Source organism: Carcharhinus amblyrhynchos, chromosome 13 (assembly GCF_965287045.1).
Source record: "Carcharhinus amblyrhynchos chromosome 13, sCarAmb.v2.hapA, whole genome shotgun sequence".
Taxonomy (NCBI): domain Eukaryota; kingdom Metazoa; phylum Chordata; class Chondrichthyes; order Carcharhiniformes; family Carcharhinidae; genus Carcharhinus; species Carcharhinus amblyrhynchos.
The window spans coordinates 63,592,432-63,611,801 of NC_137336.1; the positions used below are offsets into that span (position 1 = coordinate 63,592,432).

At 38.4% G+C, this 19,370-nt stretch overlaps 1 protein-coding gene across 3 annotated transcripts in view; it reads right to left on the reverse strand.

The window, feature by feature from the left end:
* Positions 1 to 19,370, reverse strand: part of clint1a (clathrin interactor 1a) — a 185,030-nt gene that overhangs the window by 79,039 nt on the left and 86,621 nt on the right. For all 3 annotated transcript variants that reach the window (XM_080201773.1, XM_080201774.1, XM_080201772.1), the window contains exon 2: positions 1,455 to 1,559. In XM_080201773.1, the coding sequence (XP_080057899.1) occupies positions 1,455 to 1,559 (105 nt within the window). The remainder of the gene's footprint in view (positions 1 to 1,454; positions 1,560 to 19,370) is intronic.

The following is a 19,370-nucleotide window of genomic DNA, read 5'->3' on the forward strand; positions in this document are numbered from 1 at the left end:
TATTTATAATTAGAAATAAAGTGTCTGAAGGTAATTCTGCTGAGACTTTTCTGATCCACCAATCACAATGCAGAACCAGCACCTGTGTCCCTTCAACCAATTACATTGTGGTCTATGACCTACAGTGCCTTGAAATTAGATCTCAGCACAAAGGCAAAGGAAACATCAACACCTCATTTCTAGGTCCAGGGTAACATGTGAAACATACTGCATGACTCCATCTAGTTTTAATTTTTATTCAACTATAATCCACTGCAAAGACCATACAGAGGAGTAACATTTAAAATTTGTCTATAATGTAAGTGCTGGGAAATCCACATTCAAGCAGCTATCCATTTTAAGTAGAATTCAAAAATACCAACTCATAAGAAGTAGGAGCCGGAGTAGCTATTTGGTCCCTCAAGTGTGCAATAAGATCATGGCTGATCTTTTCGTGGACTCAGCTCCACATACCCACCCGCTCACCATAACTCTCAATTCCTAAATTAAATCCTTTACTGTTCATAACAAAACAAAAATCCAGAAAGATAATGTTTTTTCTATTTAAAAACTAATAAAGTCACAAAGTTGTATTCTTGACCATAGCTTTGCTTCACGCTACTTTGTTCACTCTAAAGTTTCTGTGAAGCTTAATCTTTGTTCATGCAATGCACTGCAATCTTGCAATCTATGGAACACGTCTATAGATCATTAACTTAGGATGAAATACTACAATTTAAAGAGTCATCGCTGGTAGCAGTGGGACAAATGTGAAACAATGGCTATTGCACAACTGTATTCACGAATGGGCTCAAGCACAGCAACTTAAATAAACCATGCGACAATAGAATTTGCCAGTTTACAGTACTGATCTCAGTTGTACATTGATCTATGACAGTGCAATGGTATGAAATTACATACAATGCACCAACTTGCTAGCTGTTGCAATGAAAACAAATTCTGCACCTTGATTTGCTGAGAAGAACGGGATTTTATGGCTTTAGTGTGCCCCACCCACCAAAATTAATTATAAAATTAATCGTTGTTTTATTAGGAAATGTTAATTGCACTGCAACAACGAGGAATGATCAAGAGGTTTGTAGGGTTAAAGTGACATCTTTTTTACTTGTTCTATGCAGCTCAAGACCATTAGGAACAAAACTTAACAAGCCACAACAAACTTCAGTCTTCAGGAAGAGTTCAGTCAGGACTGATCTTGGACCAATATCATTAGGTATTCCAGTTCCCATGTGTTTTTTCCTAGCCCATTCCCAATGAATGGTGTTTCACTCTTCAAAAGAAATTGCATTTACACCATTTCACATTTTGAAATACAACCTCATGTCCAAAGCAGTGATATCACACCTTTTACTCAAACAATAAATAAACCAACGGTTTGAACAGATAATTTAGCAGCATGCTCAATCCATGTATGTCTGGAGATACCCGTAGAACTCAGTAAGATTAGTACTTACTTGGCGATCTCTGCCATTAGCTGCCCTGAAGGTCCCCACGGATCATCATTGGTTGCTTCTCGAACCTTAGACTCGATCTCTGAATAATTCATAACCACATTTGTGCTGAAATGAAACAAGTCATACACATTACATTAGCATCAAAACACACAACCATATGAAAACTTAATAATGACTCACTGACAGCTTTAATGAGATACCTCTATAGGGCGGGGAAAACATTTTTTGTGTCAGGCTGCCCTTAGGACACATCAGAATGCATTTAACTTGTCTTAAATCAACTGTTACTGTTCCATTAGCTTTGCTGAATAATCAAAGAGGATACAGTAGGTTTTATTAAGACTGAAACCTGGTTCAAATTCAAAAAGAAAATCCAACTCGATAAAATACCAGAAGAGCCAAATAATTAATTATAGCTCGCCCTTTTCGTGGTTCTCATTTTAGCATGGGGAAATCCATTTCAAGTACTGAAAGAATCCCCAAGACTTTTTGTCCTGGTGTTCAACAGTGTCAGCGACCCAAAGGAAAATAGTATCAGCCTCACAGACTACTTTTTATGCACACAAAGCATAAGAAACAGCACGTTACCAAGTCAACAAATGCAGAAATGTACAGAAATCTGATAACAACAGAAATAACAGACGGTCCTCTGAAGTCTATAGCTCCAACTCATTTATGTTATGCTTTAGTGCGTAGCACCAGTTTAGAACCAATACAAGATCCAGTGTTATTCGTGAAATCAGGCCCACTGTTGTACCATTTAATTAGCATCTTTTTGCAATTATTTAAACTTTTGGATTCCACCATAAACACATAGCAGTGAAGCAGTCTGATTTACTTAAAAAAAATACATACTCTGCGATAAGAGACAATAGTTGAATGGGAGTTTGTTTTTGATTTAAGAATTCTATGTTCCTCAAGGCAGTGTATTTCACAACTTGACACGCAGAAAACAAGTCCAGCCTTTCAAATCAAGTATTAAGCTACATAAAATCCATTTCCTAACGATAAGCACTGTTCCCTCCTAGGTCATGTTGATGAAATTTGCTTATCTTTAATGTAATGTGTAAGCTTGACAGCTGTTATTTGCTACCTTTCCTTGAATACAGTAACATGACATATCATATTATATTGATGACTTCATACCATAACACCATGCTCTTTTTAAAGTGCCCTGCCCATTAACATTCTTTGCTGCAAACTGTGATTTTGAACAGTTAGGAATGCTTTGATGGAAGCAAACTGCAAAATAGAAAGGTTGTACTGTCACAAACACTTCTTCCTTCTCAAACCTCAACAGGCTGTCATATCTACGTTGATTGCATTACCTTCCATCATATGCAGTCTACATTTAATACATATAACAGATAGAAATCAGTATTACAATTCTGCAAAACAGGAAGCTACTGACACATTTGAAGACTGTAGCAAGCCAGAAAAATTTCATTTCCCCATCAGATACAGACAGAAGTCACTGAAAATTGCTCCCTCTCTTTGCAATGACATTCACCTTGCACCAGGGGGCACTGCATTATGCAAGTTAATCTGAACTTCCTCCAGCTTCCCACTTCAGCTGAAATAAAACCAAAGCTACTTGCAAAGAACAGGTGGAAAGAAAATAACACCTCCCCATCCACGGCCACCAAATATGACTCAAAATAAAAAAAGTAGAATGTAGAGAAAAAAGTTGTAGTTTCAGTTTGTTCACACCTTAACTTTATTATTTTTCTGCCATATTTGCTTCAGAGTTAAAACAGCAGTTGCCTGAGTAAATGCTATTTATACCAGATAACTGCAGCAAAAAGTAACAAAACAAATATTTCCAAATGCACAAGTTTTTTTTTAAGAATAATCATTGGTAAAATGGGGGCCAGAGTCAGGCTGTGAGAAATGGGGTAAACTGTTTCATCTAGATGTTAAGCAGAAAAGGGACTGCAGCTTGTTTTATTAAAGTTTCAAAATGGAACCTTGGCAGGTGCAAGATACAGATGGTGTGTCAGACTGCCCAGGCTCTTCATACAATGATCTTATTTTAGATTATAAAACCCACCTTTAAGACAGTAACTGTATAAGCTACGGGCAGGAATTTTACAGTCCTGCCTGCCACAGGAATCTGAGCAGGTGAGGGGCGGACCATGGAAAGGTGGATTTTTAGGGTTTGGAGATAAGCGAGGCCCTATAATGCTGCCCATGCTGTGCATTGGTGGGGTAACCATGAGTAGACAGGATGGGGAAGAAGAGTGTTCTTTTTATCTATAGTTTACTTCTGTCCACTTTCTAGAACTGTCAGAATGTGTGTACATTTCCACAGGGCATTTTAAACTGTAGGACTATTTCAAATGCTACTTTTGTGCACTCAGTAACTTGTTGTTTCATTCAACTTCTGTGCAATTATTTTTAACTACTAATTTATAATCCAAATCCAATGTTCTCACACATCAGTATTCACTGTCATTTGGAACACAGAACAGAGGGAGTCAAGGAGAGAGGGATAGAAAGTTGGATGAGTTGAGGGGTTACAAAGAGTTGAAGGGGCAGGGTACATAAGAACATAAGAAATAGGAGCAGGAGTAGGCCATCTAGCCCTTCGAGCCTGCCCCGCCATTCAATAAGATCATGGCTGATCTGTTGTGGCTCAGTTCCACTTTCCCGCCCTCTCCCCATAACCCTTAATCCCCTCTCTTATCAAGAACCCATCAACCCGCTTCTTAAAAATATTTAAGAGGCAGCCTCCACCACTTCAACGGGCAGAGAATTCCAGAGATTCACCACCCTTTCAGTGAAGAAGTTCCTCCTCAACTCCGTTCTAAACCGCCTCCCCTTTATCTTGAGGCTGTGCCCCCTAATTGGGGGTTTAGTCAGGTTGGGGTCAGTGCAATAGTTACCCAGGGGTCAAATGTGGTTTTAATTCTTTTCCTGGATAACTATTCTAATAGGATAGTTGAAACCATTCAAAAATTCCAATTTAAATTTAAATTGGAGTTTTAGGATAGTTTTTTTCCCCCATTAGAATCTCTACCATGCAAAAGGAAGCCATTCAGCCCATCCAGTCTGCACTGACCACAATCCCACCCAGGCCCTTTTCCCAAAACCCTATGTGTTGACCCTAGCTAGTCCCCCTGATACTAAGGGGCAATTTACCATGGCCAATCAACCTAACCCGCACATCTTTGGATTGTGGGAGGAAACCGGAGCACCTGGAGGAAATTCATGCTGACAAAAGGAGAACATGCAGACTCTGCACAGTGACCCAAACCGGGAAATGAACCCGAGTCCTTGGTGCTATGAGGCAGCAGTGCTAACCACTGTTTCAACACAGTAAAAAGTCTCAACAAGTTAAAATCCAACCAGTTTATTTGATAATAAACCTACAAGCTTTTGGTGTGTGGAAGGTTCTGATCAGAGAAGGGCATATAGAAGCACACACAGTTTACAGAATACTGATTAGAATGCGAGTCTTTTCAGCTAACCTGCTATTCAAGTCTTAAATATGCAGACAATGTGAGTGGAAAGAACATCTGCGTAGGTTAAAGAGATGTATATTGTCTCCAAACAGGACAGTAAGTGAGATGTTGCAATCATCACTCCACATCACTGTTTCAACCCACTGAGGACTTTGAAGTGCGACAGGAGATGATGGAGGAGTCCTCTAATGCAAAGAGGATGGAGAAGTTCAGGTGAAACTAAGATGGAACCTGACAGGAGAGTTTTGCTATAAGCATGGTGATTTAAGTGGGGGACTATGTAGGTGAATTGAACAGCTTTGTCCAATGTCTTGTCATTTAGAAGACGAAAGGTTGAACGATTTGGCACAAACCTTAAAGTACTGTTGCTGAGTTTTAGGCAGGGATTTCAGGGAAGAGTTGGTACCAAGATATTTCTTTAGAAAAGGGTTTCAAAGTCAACCTTCAGATTATTACAGGTTAAAATGGAATTAAGTATAATATAAATGTTAAAGTTATCACTTTGGTATGCTGTAACCTCAGAAACCTCTTCCTAAAATAAGATGTTGGACAGGTCCACATAAAACTTTGCAAAAAGTTATTGTTTGGGGGGGGGGGGGGGAAAACAGGATACAATCTGTAGTCCATCCATTTATTCAAACGCCAAACTGTCTTTCACCAGACTCGGTGGCTTTTGTTCATAAACAAGATAGAAGAGAATTCTGCAAATGATTAGAGTTTTTAAGCATCAGCTCGTCAGAGCATCATATTCTCAGATATACCTATATAACAGTACTGTTGTGTACCTACACAACACAGGCCATAGCAGTTCAAGAAGATGGTTCATCACCACCACATTCTCAAGAGCAATTTGGATGGACAATAAATACTAGCCTTTCCAGTGATGTTCACATCTCTCAAACAAATAAAAAAATGTCCATGAAGTTCTGTGTTCATGAAACACATTGACGTGTAACAAGGAGTCTCGTGTGTGCTGCATAACGTTTAAATTTGTGTTCTCACTAATTTCCAGATAGCTTGCTGCTAACTGCATTTTCTTTTAGTATTTATCTACCAATAAAGCCAAGATAAAAACACTTTCTTAAACTCCAGGTCCACAAAATTCAAACACGATAAACCAATAAATAATATAGACAAGCACAAATATGACAGCTTAAGGGCCCGGGTTCAGAGAAACCAGTTTAGACACTATTGGTCTTTTGGAGAATGTGAGAGAGAGCGAGAGAGAGAGAGAGAGAGAGAGAGAGAGAGAGAGAAAGATTCATGGCGTTTTTAAGCTGTTTGTAATTTGCACTTGGAGTCCTGACAATCATCTTGCGATCTAATGCAAGTTCCATTACATGGTTGCCCTGCTAAGCCAAAGTCTGCATAAGTTTATTTTGGTTGTGCTCAGCCTATTTCGTTATTGAGAATTTTGCTACAACTCACTTGATTTTATCCAGACTTTTGACATTATGGGTGCCTGAATAATGAATTTGTTTATTATTGCTGTCCTACTTTCCAGAATGCATTGTAAACTTTCATTTAAAAATTGTTTTATTTGCACTTCTGCTCCTCACACACATGAAGCTTTTTATTGAGCAGCCTCAACATTCCAAAAATAGATTTCAGAAGAAACCCATACTGAGTTGCTTTTTTTCCTCCCTTTAATCTATTAAATCTCCTTACACAGGACATTGAGTAAGGCACCAGCTCCTGGTGGTAGTTAATGGAGTACAACAGAAAAATTAAATACCCATTAAAATTCATTTAAACCCTTCTCTCAACTCTACTACAGCATGAAAAAAAACTCAAAGGAGTAAAAGTTGCTATTCTCTAGGGAGAACAATTTTATTTGTCAAGATATCTTTTTAAGAACACAACTCATTCCAAACCATTGTTTTTGGAACCATACGCTGCATTCTGCATCAAGCAAACCAAAAACAAAATCTACATGAAGCTTGGCTTGCAGCCAAACCATTCAAAAATAACTTTTTTTTGGAAAGGTGGAGAAGTAGTTGTATTCTCCCTTTCCCATGTTTTACATGGCTCTCTTTCCTTGCTCTACCCAGAATCCTTGTGACCTTTGGTGCAAAAAATAATTTCCCTCTTCCAGATGTGAGGGGAAAAAATTACGACTTCGAATGCAAAGACTTCCTGTGATTGATATAAATTTAATAGTGGTAGACAGCTTTGGAGGCCAGGGGGAGCTGTTTGATTAGTTTATACTGGGTTCCATCCAGGGAACCTTGCTCCCTCCTAAGCCAGGCTGCATTAACACATCCTTACCCACAAAAGCAGCCAGCTGTGAAACAATAAGGTCTGACAGTCTGTGCATTTCTGATATTCTGTTCACAAAACCAGTGCCACTTGACTTTTTAGGTACTGCTTTTCACCAGTGCTGTTTAAGCCTTGCTTACGATTATTGTTGAATTAAATCTGATGGTGGGGAGGATAATTTGACATGATTTACATATTCACTGCTTTTAAATGCTAAGTATACCCACCTGTAGTAAATTTAAACCCCTTGTTTTTTTTTAAGTTGGGGTAATGGAGAAGGAAGGAAGGTAAGTTACACTAAAATGCTTTCAGAAAGACTATTTAACTATATACAAAAAAAAAATCACAAAAAATCAGCTAAAATCAGCTTCCCAAATAGTTCAGTTGATCAAGGTTGCACAGAGATATCCTGTTTGGAAAATGCCAAATTTAATCCACTGCCTGTGCTGAAAATAAGGAATTGCCTTTTAGGGTGGCATGGTGGCACAGTGGCAAGCACTGCTGCCTCACAGTGCCAGGGACCCACGTTGGGTCACTGTCTTTGTGGAGTCTGCACCTTCTCCCCATGTCTGTGTGGGTTTCCTTTGGGTGCTCTGGTTTCCGGCACAGCCCGAAAGGCGTGCCAATTAGATGCATCGGCCATGCTAAACTCTCCCTTGGTGTAGGCGAACAGGCACCGGAGTGTGGTGACAGGGGGATTTTCAAAGTAACTTCACTGCAGTGTTAATGCAGTGCTTGTGACACTAATAAATAAAATTTAAAGTGGCAGTACAAGTATAACTGACCTCGGATCTCTAGGAAATCTGTCAGAGATCCTGTTTCCTATAGCTAACCAGAGGTGGCTTGTTAGAAAGCACTTGCATGGACCTCTGCTGAGAGCTGGACATAGCGGTCTGATAACACACGTTACAATGAACTTGATTTGGCTGAAATACTACGTGGCAAATGTATAGAACCATAGCCAGACAACAGTCATCAACTTTGGAAGAGAATAGAAAATTTGAAGGAGTATAAGTGAGGCTAGTAAGGCAGCTGGGCAGCAGACATGCAAACATATCAACATGCTTACATTCAAAACAGTGATCAAGAAATTCTGATGTCATTGCTGCTTCTTTTTAAAGAAACAAAAAGCAGCTAGTATCATTTGTGGCACTTCCATCTTACAAAGATAAGATTTTCCATTCCTTTACATTAAAGAACCTCAACATAAACATCAATTTATAGGTTCTATTCAGAAGAGAAAAAAAGCTACTTCTGGTTTTACACGAAAAGGCCTAAAACAGAATGCAAAACAATTCGCTGTTGATCACTATTGCAACCAACGTGCATATTTAAATATAATAGTTTTACTTATGAAAGGGAATGCTGGAGGTTACAGCACTGGAGAAGTTTATTTTACTCATCAAGCCCATGTTTTCCCTCTGGGATAACATCTCACCAAGTCCCATTTTCCATGTAGTCCTGCAAATCGTTTGCTTCAGATTACTATCCAATTCTTTTCTGAAAATCTCGATAGACATCTAGGCAGAGTATTCAACATCCTAACCAGATACTGTGTTAAAAAGATTTTCCCTCCTGCTATTGCTTTTGTCAATCATCTTAAATTAATGTCCTCTGGTTCTCAATCCCTATACCAAAAGGAATAGTTCCTATCTGCTCTAAGTAGGCCCTTCATGATTTTTTCCTTCGCCAAGCAGAACCAGGTTTCTCCAATCTAACCACATAACTGAAATTCATCATCCATAGAACCATTCCCATTAATCTTTCTGCATTTGCCTTCACATCCTTCCTAAAATGCAGTGCCTAAAACTGAATGCAATACTCCAGTTGAGGCCAAAAAGGTTCATCATAAAAAAAAAGGCATAACAGCAAAGATGCTAAGTCCAGGATCCTGTATACAAAAGCAAAATCCAGTGGGTGCCAGAAATTTTAAATAAAAACATAAAAGTACCGGAATTACTCAGCAGGTAGGGCAGCATCTGTGGTGAGCAACATAGCTAACGTTTCAGGCCATGATAAACTTTCACCAGGACTGTTCTTTTACTTTTATCCGAACAGCTTTTATTTAGAGGAAATGAGATGAGTTAAAGAATTCCAATGTGAGAAAACATTCAGCCAGGCAGAGGAGGACGGCAGCACGGTGGCACAGTGTTTAGCACTGTTGCCTCTCAGCACCAGGGATCCAGGTTCGATTTCCAACTTGGGTCACTTTCTGTACGGGACTTGCAAATTCTCCTCTGCGTGGGTTTCCTTTGGGTGCTCTGGTTTCCTCCCACAGTCCAAAGATGTGCAGCCTAGATGCATTGGTCATGCTAAATTCCCCTTAGTGTCCTGGGATGTGTAGGAGAAAGGGATTGGCAGGATAAATATGTGGGGTGACGAGGATAGGGCCTGGGTGGGACTGTTGTCGGTGCAAACTCAATTGGCCGAATGGCCTCCTTCTGATCTATGATTCTCTGAGGGTGGTGGTGGATGGAGATTAATTGGGTCTCCATTCAAGGATGAAGCAGAAAATCCTCAGATCATCTTGGTGAAGAGGTATTGAGTGTGAATGGTGAAGAGGAGACAGTTAACTGTTAAAATAACAGGCACTGAATGACTCATGTTTGCCAGTGGGAAAGGACTGGACAAGTGGGGAGAGTCTTACGTTCCTTATTAACAATTCCAGCGATCACTCCAAATAGCAAATACTAATTTGCAACTCATGTTAGAAGGCTGTGGAATTTTTGATGAACTTTTGCTGGTAACTTCCTTACCTCAGCAGTCCCTAAATCTTTCTGCTCACCAATCTGTGTCTGAAATATTAAGCTTAGGTTAAGTTGGCTGTGTTTGTATCGGGAACAAGCGTGCATTCAGTATTTCAGCTCAGACACCAAAGTGTGATGAGTTCCATAAATAATCAGATGCCCAGCCGACCCAAAAAAATTCACATTCCAGGTCACAGTTTGACAGTTGCAATATACCGCTTTAAAATCTATACAAATCAATATGTGAAAGTAAGTGTCCAAATCAGACTGGTCTCTGGGCAAGTGAAGCACTGTGTAAATGCATGCACAGCATTCTGTGCTGGTGACGTTTTTATCAAGAAGAAATGACAAGACACAGTGCTCTTTACAAAGTTTAAAACTTAAAGGTTCGCAAGCATTCTGAACTTAAACGTTATAGTTTAAAAAGTGCTCCCACCAGTTGGAGTTATACTGTAATTGGTTTGAAGCCAAATTACTGCCATGGGTTTCAGAAAATTTGATTTGGTTCTGTAATTCCAGTTAGGTCATATTCTGCACTAACGCAAAGTGACTTTAGACTCACACTAAAGTTGGCATGGAACTAGTCTTTTAAACATCTAACTGGAATGCTCTATTAAAGTTCAACATCTCACCTGTGCTTTCACTAAATTGATAGCTAGGATAAAGGTGGAAAAAGCAGAGACACTGAAAACCATTTCATTACAGCAATCTTCATAATGAAGCAAATTCTATGTTTTCAAGAGTTGAATGCTCAGTCAGTTGACACAATCAACTGCTTGTATTTGTTAAGTGCAACAATGCATCCAAGAGCAAGGAGGGAAAGAAATAACTGAAAAAGAGGCTTAGAGATTATTGAAGTTGGAAAGACATGTTGCAAGGGTTTAGTCAGTCAGAGTCCAAGTGTGTGTTGTTGAAGACCCTGCCACTGACTTTACAGCGAAGGAAGTGGGGAACATATAGCACTGCAGAATTTAAAAAAATGGAGAATGAAGTCAGGAATGTGCAATGATAGGAAGCAGCAAGGATCCTAATCAGACAAACAATTCCAAGCTGATGTACTATGGGAGGAAATTAAAAGACAAAGTACAGGGTCTATGAATGACACAGTATTCAAGATAGGATGCAAGCAATGGGATCTTGGCAAGTTGGGGGGTTTATACGGGTTAAATCTTAAGAAGCTCACAAGGCAGCCAAGATGTGGAAATGCAGAAAATTGAACCACAATAGAAAACAGAAAAGGGTGAACACACAAGAGTTCGACCAACACCTATTAAAAGAACAGTCAATGTTTTGGCATTGTATCCCATTTCAACTGCGAAGCCCGAAACTGCTGATTTACTTCCTGAAATGGTTCATGCAATACATCCACCTAACCAACATTTCACTCACATACAAAAACAGAAAATGCTGGAAAATCTCAGCAGGTCTGACAGCATCTGTGGTGAGAGAATAGAGTCAACGTTTTGTGTCAAGATGACCTTTGTCAAAGTTAATATTTCACTCTACTGTTAAAAATTTGAGAAAATTCCTGACTGTGCTGCCAAATGTTGGCTATATTACAAGTCAGATGAGTTTGAAATTTTCAAGCACGCATGCACCATTGTGCTGCAAAGCACAAGTTGGATTAGGCTTATATAAATAGCTGATTTTTTATGTTTCAGATCAATCTCAAAAGCTTGGGGCATGTATTGCGAATATAATTTAATACCTCTATTATATATACCAAGAGACACTTAATTTGGCTTAAGCCAATTTGACTGCGATCTTTGTGGAAGCAAATCTATCAGCTCAGCATAAATACTATTTGACACATGGTGCCAGTGCGCACACATTTCAGATATGCTTCTGTATAATAACTTAAACTGTTAGCTAATTAAGGAATCATACTGCACAAAGGCTAATATATATTTTATAGGTACATCCTTATTTGTGCTCAGTATTTGGTTGTGAATGTAAAGGCAAGCCATGGATGGGATAGTTTTAAATTTCTTCAACCTCAAAATGGTGACGATATTGTTTTCAAAATGCTCAGCAATGATTATAATTGCTTGCCCTAAAAATGAGACAGGGTGTGGCAGGAGTGGTGGTTGAGCAGCATTATTTTAAACATTGTAATATTTATACTACAGATTAATTCTCAAAGTCTAAACACTGTACTCAAAAGTGCTCATTCTCTGGTGTTCTAATTATTCCTAGATATTTCTTTTTTAACGTTTCTTTTTAATCACACAACCTCAACATTTTGATCCACCCACTTATGGCAAGTTTCTCATGAAATACAACTCAAAACCTCAAGTAGTGCAGCTACCAGTATGTCAAGAACTCCGAACTGAAATGTTTTAGCAGCTAAACACAACACATACATGCAATTATTTTGTTATTCCCTTGCTATTTTCCTCACCTCAAAGTTCCACCAATGACTATTCAGCTTAATCTAATAAGCAACATCTGAAAAAATGTTATTTTTTAAATTGGACTACTGTTCGTGGAACATTTGACTCCTAGCAAATTTGTTCAGCATTCATCTAACAGTCTTTGAGGAGGTTGTGGTTACAAAATAGTTGAGTTTATAAAACATTGTACATGGTCAATTCAGGTTAAACAATAACTCAAATTTAAATCTTAAAGATGATCTTAGCTAACACATTATGGACAAAGAAATTTTTAAAAAAGGGTATGGAGTACTCCCATAGAGCATTGCACTTTGAACAAACAGTATATAGCAGGGTCAGTTTTAAACGTCTGTTTTAACAAAAAATAGATTTGTGCATCTTAGGATAAGGCAGTGGATATTCAGTGCCAACACTCTAAAAGCAAGTGCAATACAGTTAAACAGTAAAGGACGTTTCTAACTTTACCTTATCAACATGTGTCAGTTCCAAGTTTGGCTCCCCTTACTGATGAATGGGATGGATAGGATAGAGGTGGAGAGACTCTTCCCGCTCAAAAAAGACACTAGGACTAGGGGGCACAGCCTCAAGATAAAGGGGGGGCGTTTTAGAACGGAATTGAGGAGGAACTTCTTCACTCAAAGGGTGGTGAATCTCTGGAATTCTCTACCCGTTGAAGTGGTGGAGGCTGCCTCGCTAAATATTTTCAAGCGGGTTGATGGGTTTTTGATAAGAGAGGGGATTAAGGGTTATGGGGAGAGGGCCGAAAAGTGGAACTGAGCCACAACAGATCAGCCATGATCTTATTGAATGGTGGGGCAGGCTCGAGGGGCTAGATGGCCTACTCCTGCTCCTATTTCTTATTATGTTCTTATGACAGATCAGCCATGATCTTTTTGAATGGCAGGGCAGGCTCGAAGGGCCAGATGGCCTACTCCTGCTCCTATTTCTTATGTACTGCACTTACATGACATACTTCTATTGCCCACGTTAGTCACTCAGAGATATCTATAGCGAAATTGAACCTCAGCACAAAACTATTCCCCATGTTCATCATGTACTGGATTCAGCGTGTTCCAAATAACAATTTCAACAACATTCTGTTGTTTTCCTAAAGTGCTATATAATGACTTAAAAATTGATTCAAAAGTCAAACCACTAAAAATATTGTTTTAAAATAAAGATTAAAGAGCAAACAGGGGGAATCATACAAAAAAAGTATTGAGGTACAGTGAATTCTCATCATTTGAGACTCCCTCTATCTAGAGAATGTGTGTACATCAAATTGTGAGTCACAGCCCAAAACTTCAATTTAGATTCTCAGTTTAAACTGTTAGACTCTCACCTTTCCCAAATAGTAAGTGCACACTGTGCGTGCACCATCTCTGCACATGCACAAGTTCCCCATTTGCGATTTCACCCTTTTCAGGAACAGAACTCCTGCAATGACAGGAGTTGACTATACAGTACATTTTTAACATTTTCACTTTGAGTTCTATTTCTACTCTTAAAGCTGAAATTCATTCATACATCCAACTCCTATTTACCAATTTTCCAGATTTAGAAATCTGGACAAATTTTCACCTGAGCTTAAATTTTCACAAGCTGCTGTGTCCTCTAAGTCCCGCAAATGCAAATTGCTATGAATTAGAGTTTACTCTCATGAAAGTGTGGTCATGAAAAAGAAATTTCCAGATTTAAACTGATGACAAGATAACCTGGTTAAAATCACTGATGGTAAAAAAAATTAAGATTTAGATCTAATTCAACACTGTCAAAACAGCATGGCCCTAATTGCACTCACTGAGTTATTATTAGTTGTTCTGATTTCCTGTACATTAAGGTTTGCTATTACTTTGCTAAAACTTATTCAATTACACAATCTACTTTTACCCAACAATAACTGCAAATTAAAAAAAAACAGAATTCCAAGGAAAAGGCAAAATGTATACATTTGTAAAGAGTTATTTTTGAAGATCTAACTAGTAGGTCAATCAATCTCACTATAGAAAACAAGCTTTTTCCAATTAAATCAACAAGAGTCTCAACTAGTGACAAAATGATGGGAATTTTCTGGACTTTGTTAAAAGTAGGAATAGAGACCGCCAGAAAACCTAGAACCTCAGCACCTCAGCCTGTTGCAGTTTTCGAATTCCACTGAACCCAATGGCAGGCCTAACTGTGGGAGTTGCTGGCTATTTACCTTTGATAAATGTGTACTTCTGCACTGAGGGAGTGAAGTAAATGGAGGAAGCACTGAAATTTGAGATAGTAAAAGTTCAGAAGGAATTTGATGAGACTATACTACATGGTTACAACTATTGCTATTAAATGCAAGATCAGGCCCTGTGCACATGTAACCGAGGCAGGATGCAACACCACAAGAGTACTTCCAGGGTGTGAAGCAGTTGACACATCATATCTGAACAGCCGTGATGAGCAGCCACATACACAAAGTTAGAACTTTGTTTAATAATCTACCCTTCAACTAAAGTAACCTAACTTACTCAGAATGCTGTGAAATTCATATTTTACTCATCCATTGTTCTCTATTTTCAGAAGGACAATTTATTCAAGGCAACTGAACAGGAATGATTGAGTTAATTTATTGATCCCAAGCATTCTAGAGTGTTTTTTTGACTACTGTAAATTTTGTGCTCCTAGAAGAACATGCCATTCTGACATCTAGTGCCGACACCAAGGCCCCCGAGTCTCAGTAATGGGTTAACTGGAAGAGTAATGATCCCTCTCCTCAAAGTGAAACATTTTGAACTCAGAAAAGCATCTCTTATTGGAGCAGGATACTGAATTTTCCACACTGACTGGCCATTCTACATCCTGAAACTGTCAATTTAATGCTAATTAGGTCCAGCTTTGCACTCCTGGCCCATAACCACTGGGAAATGGATCAAGATTGTTACACATGGGACTTTCCATCCCATCATCTGGATTGAATTTGAACTTACAGGTCCAATAGCTGTTGAGATCTGTTTAATTCACAAATTTAAAATGATTATAATTGACCACTGAAATCTAAATATGTTTACCCAAATGTTATTTTCATTATCTCTCCAGTTAACTGCTAATTTTAGTCACTTCAGTTAGAGTGTTCCAAAACTAATTTTTTGTTTTAACATAGAGTAAAGGCTAGGTCCTTCCTACTTGGTGATCTTATTCAGCAATATTTAAGAAAGCTTTATGGATTTGTTACATCCAGCAATCTGAAAACTCCATTTCCCCCACTGTCCATCCTTTGGCAATGTGATTAGTTCATCTGTATGAATATTTGTGAAAAAAGAGGCAGAGTCACAAGACTGGCATCCAACATGAGGAATCCAAATGCCTTCTGCTGGCATAAGAAATAGTAAAATCAGGGAAAGAGGAGCGGTCAGTAGGGGATCCAAAAGGATACCTATGCTTGGAGAAGTAGGGCATTGCTAAGGTATTAAAAAAGTATTTGTCTCTGTCTTTATAAATTAAGAAGTCACTGCCCAAAACATAGCAGAGATTATTTAGATAAAAGAATGGTCTAAAAATGATACAAGCGATAATAGAAAGGCTGACTGTAGTTATGGAGATGACAAAATCCTTCTGATGCAGAAAAAAAAACAAAACAATGCAATTTAACCAGTATACCAAGATACTATGCTCAGCCATCAACAGAAATCCAGAGGAATCCAGAGGTTCTGGAGACACGACATGCCTTGTTTTAAAAAGTGGCTGGATTTGAAGTTGTGTTTGTATTTATTTGGTGGATGTAGACATGTTGTTTACCAGAAGCTAAAAACCAAGATCCATAGCCATGTTCACACAAAATAGAATGTTATTTTCACCTTCCCAAATTTTTCTTAATATGTTAAATTAATCTGGATCATAGCCAAGCCCTGCTCATCTACCAACAATGAAAAATTGAAGCATTGACAGATTTTGTCCTATTATGAGCCGTTAACAAGTTGGGGTTCTGACATCCCTCCCTTCCAATTCCCCACTCTGAGACCTACAGAAATGGCAATGTCAAGAAAGTCATTGGTAAAAGCCCTTATAAAAGAATCCTTAAACCAGGTTGTTATTCGTATTTTTATGCTCTTCTCTATTTTCACCGATGCAAAAATCTCCGCACAACATTTATTGGGGGTAGGCTGCATGATTAATTTGCTGCAACTTCATCCAAATTCTATTTTTGGGAAAATATTCATTGGCACAATAAATAACTGATCAGATAACAGCAAGGGCAGCATACATTTTCACATTGCAAGATCAGTTTTTCATGAATGAAATATAATCCTTTATCACAATGGATGCAATATGTAATATTTTGGTTTTTATGCAATATATTCAATTTTCACTCTGTGGATTGACAACTGAAGCAGCAAAATCAGCAACAGACATCAGTGATCATCATTAAGATGGCAATACTCAATGGGGAAGCCAGTACCATATTCACCCACGACTTTGTCAAACAGATAAAAATCAATCACCCACCACAGCAGGCTTTATCAGCATCACAAAAAAAGAAACCAACAAAATTTCTCAATTACCTCGAAAAAACTAAAGTTAGGTACTTATATTGCCTCAGGCAATCAAGAGCAACAGAAATGGTCTACTTAGATAACTCCACTATATCTAATGTTTAATATTTTCTACTTGCAGGTGGGACAAGAGAATATGTCACTACACTTTCAGAAAGACCCTTGGGATTCTAAAATGAATGCCAAAGATTTGCATCAAAACAGAAAAATCTAAATTTAACTGCATTGTAGTACAATAAAATGTCTTGGACACTGGAAAAGTGTCCAAACTCAAATGGTTGAAAAGATGTTATGATATTTAACCATGACCACCAGCTACCACACAACAATGTTTTAGCAGTTGTAACCACTTTCCTGCCCCTTAAACTCACTTAGGTGCTCAGTGACCACCATGTTTGTTCACTCAAATCCTAAACCAAAGGGGACATATAATGCTTATCACACTATTGGGCAGATATTAGTGATATTAATGTCTGGTGGAAAAAGCCAAAACTCAGCCATCAGCAGCAATTTCTTTCAAAATCTGCACACATCAGCAACACCAGACACTTACTGTAACAGACTAAATATCTGCAGTAGGCATATTGAACTATAATTGAAATCAAGTTTTAATATTTCCCACTCTATCAAACTGCATTCAATTCATCGAATTATAAATAAAAGGAAAGTCGCAACAATCACTGATTATTAGTTGACCAAGTAAACAACTCCATGATACAAGAATTATTTTCTAGAATTTAAGATTACAGTTAACTGGAAATTTTGCAAAATCTCCACTTGTATACACAACAGTAATCAGTACAGAGATTTAACACTACTTCTTAGTCCTCAAATAGTCTGAGGTCTTAAATCTAACTAAGTAAAGAGGAAAAAAATTACTACTTTTCAACGACTGCTGATTTAGTGGACACTTCAACAAATGGCACATGACTCTGCACTGCTGGAATCCAGGAATGTGTAATTTACGTAAACTAAAAAAACAATTCTGCATGGTATGATTGTCAGATAAACTTCTAACTGACTTTGTATGCATCACAGTTTGTAGGCAGATGTTTGCATATAAAGCATAATCAGAGCTTTATTAATATAATGATTTAAGCTAAATTGCACAACAGGCTAAAACAGCAATACCAAGTGCTACAGGGTACAGAGTACTATAGTGCTCAGATTTGTGTCACAAGTTGTACATAACCTTCAGAACCAGGAACTTAAGAGTATGCTGATCTTAACTGGGCCAGGACTTGAGCTGCTTTAGTACCTGTGGTTGAACGGGGTATTTTTATCGTTAGTATGCCCAACTTAAATAGAGCATTTGGTGACCATTTTCATGCCTTCAAGACAGCTTGTTTGGCCAGTTCTTCCGGCAGCACGAAATGGACAGCAGTCTGTATCTCCTGGCTGACATGGTGCGCTGTTTGTTGTCGTGAATGAGGTGCAAGGTCCAGGAGGTCACGTGTTCAAAAATTTTGACAAAGAAGGAGTTCAAGGCACTCATGCCTTGGATGAGATTTAAATCGAAAAGTGAACTTGAGTCAGCACCCAATATATGCAAATGGAATAGCTCTGCTTTTAAGATTTCCTTCACTTCTTTGGCACTTTCTTGGTGACTTTAACCAGTGACTACCTGGATGCTTTGAGGGATGTCCCACCCTCACCTTCAAACAACTCAAAGCACTTTTTTCACTTAGTTTTGATCCAACAGCCATCGTGGCCCTGCATATTTGTAGACAGCAGGTTTATATATGGTCAATGAATAGACATGAAGAATTGCTACTTCACTGAGGTACCCGAAGGCAACATATCTCTGTATTCTTCATGTATGGAAGAAGGTGTGAAATGAGCAGAAAACAGACATCCAGAGTCTCAGTACAGGTTTCAAATGTGGTTGATATTAGTCCACAAATCTGAAGAAGTTACATTAATAATTAGACATCTTGGATGACAAATCATCATTCAGCTCCCTATCATTATTTCAATGAAAGGTCAAGTAACCACACTCTTTCTCCATTCTCCCTCTTCAGGAAGACTCCCTTATCTGTTACTTTCTCCAATCAGAAATTTTAAAAAGGTGACTGAAATGAGAACCACAGTTCCTTTATTACTCAAAGACAGACAACTGTAGCACATTTGGCCTTTGGCACTTCACATCTCTTATTCCCCCGTCCCTTCCAAATAACGGACTGGATTTCATATTCTGTGAAAAACACAATCACTTGACCATGCTTTCAAAGAAGTGGCCTCAATTTGAAAGTGGCCATATCACAGGCAGGCTATTACCAATGTCATCAAATATGCTGAAAGGAGGGCAAAAGAAGTATTAGATTAAATGAACGCTTAAGGGAATGATGAAATAGCTTTACGTGGTGGAAGAGGCAAACAAAATGCTGCAGCTACAATATTTAGTGCCATTAATTCTATACATTTTAAATGACCATTACATTATCTTTCAATGACCAAACAATTCTAAAAAGACGAAGTCAACACTCTTGTCACTTCATCCTTTTGTATTACAGAGCACCTAGATAGC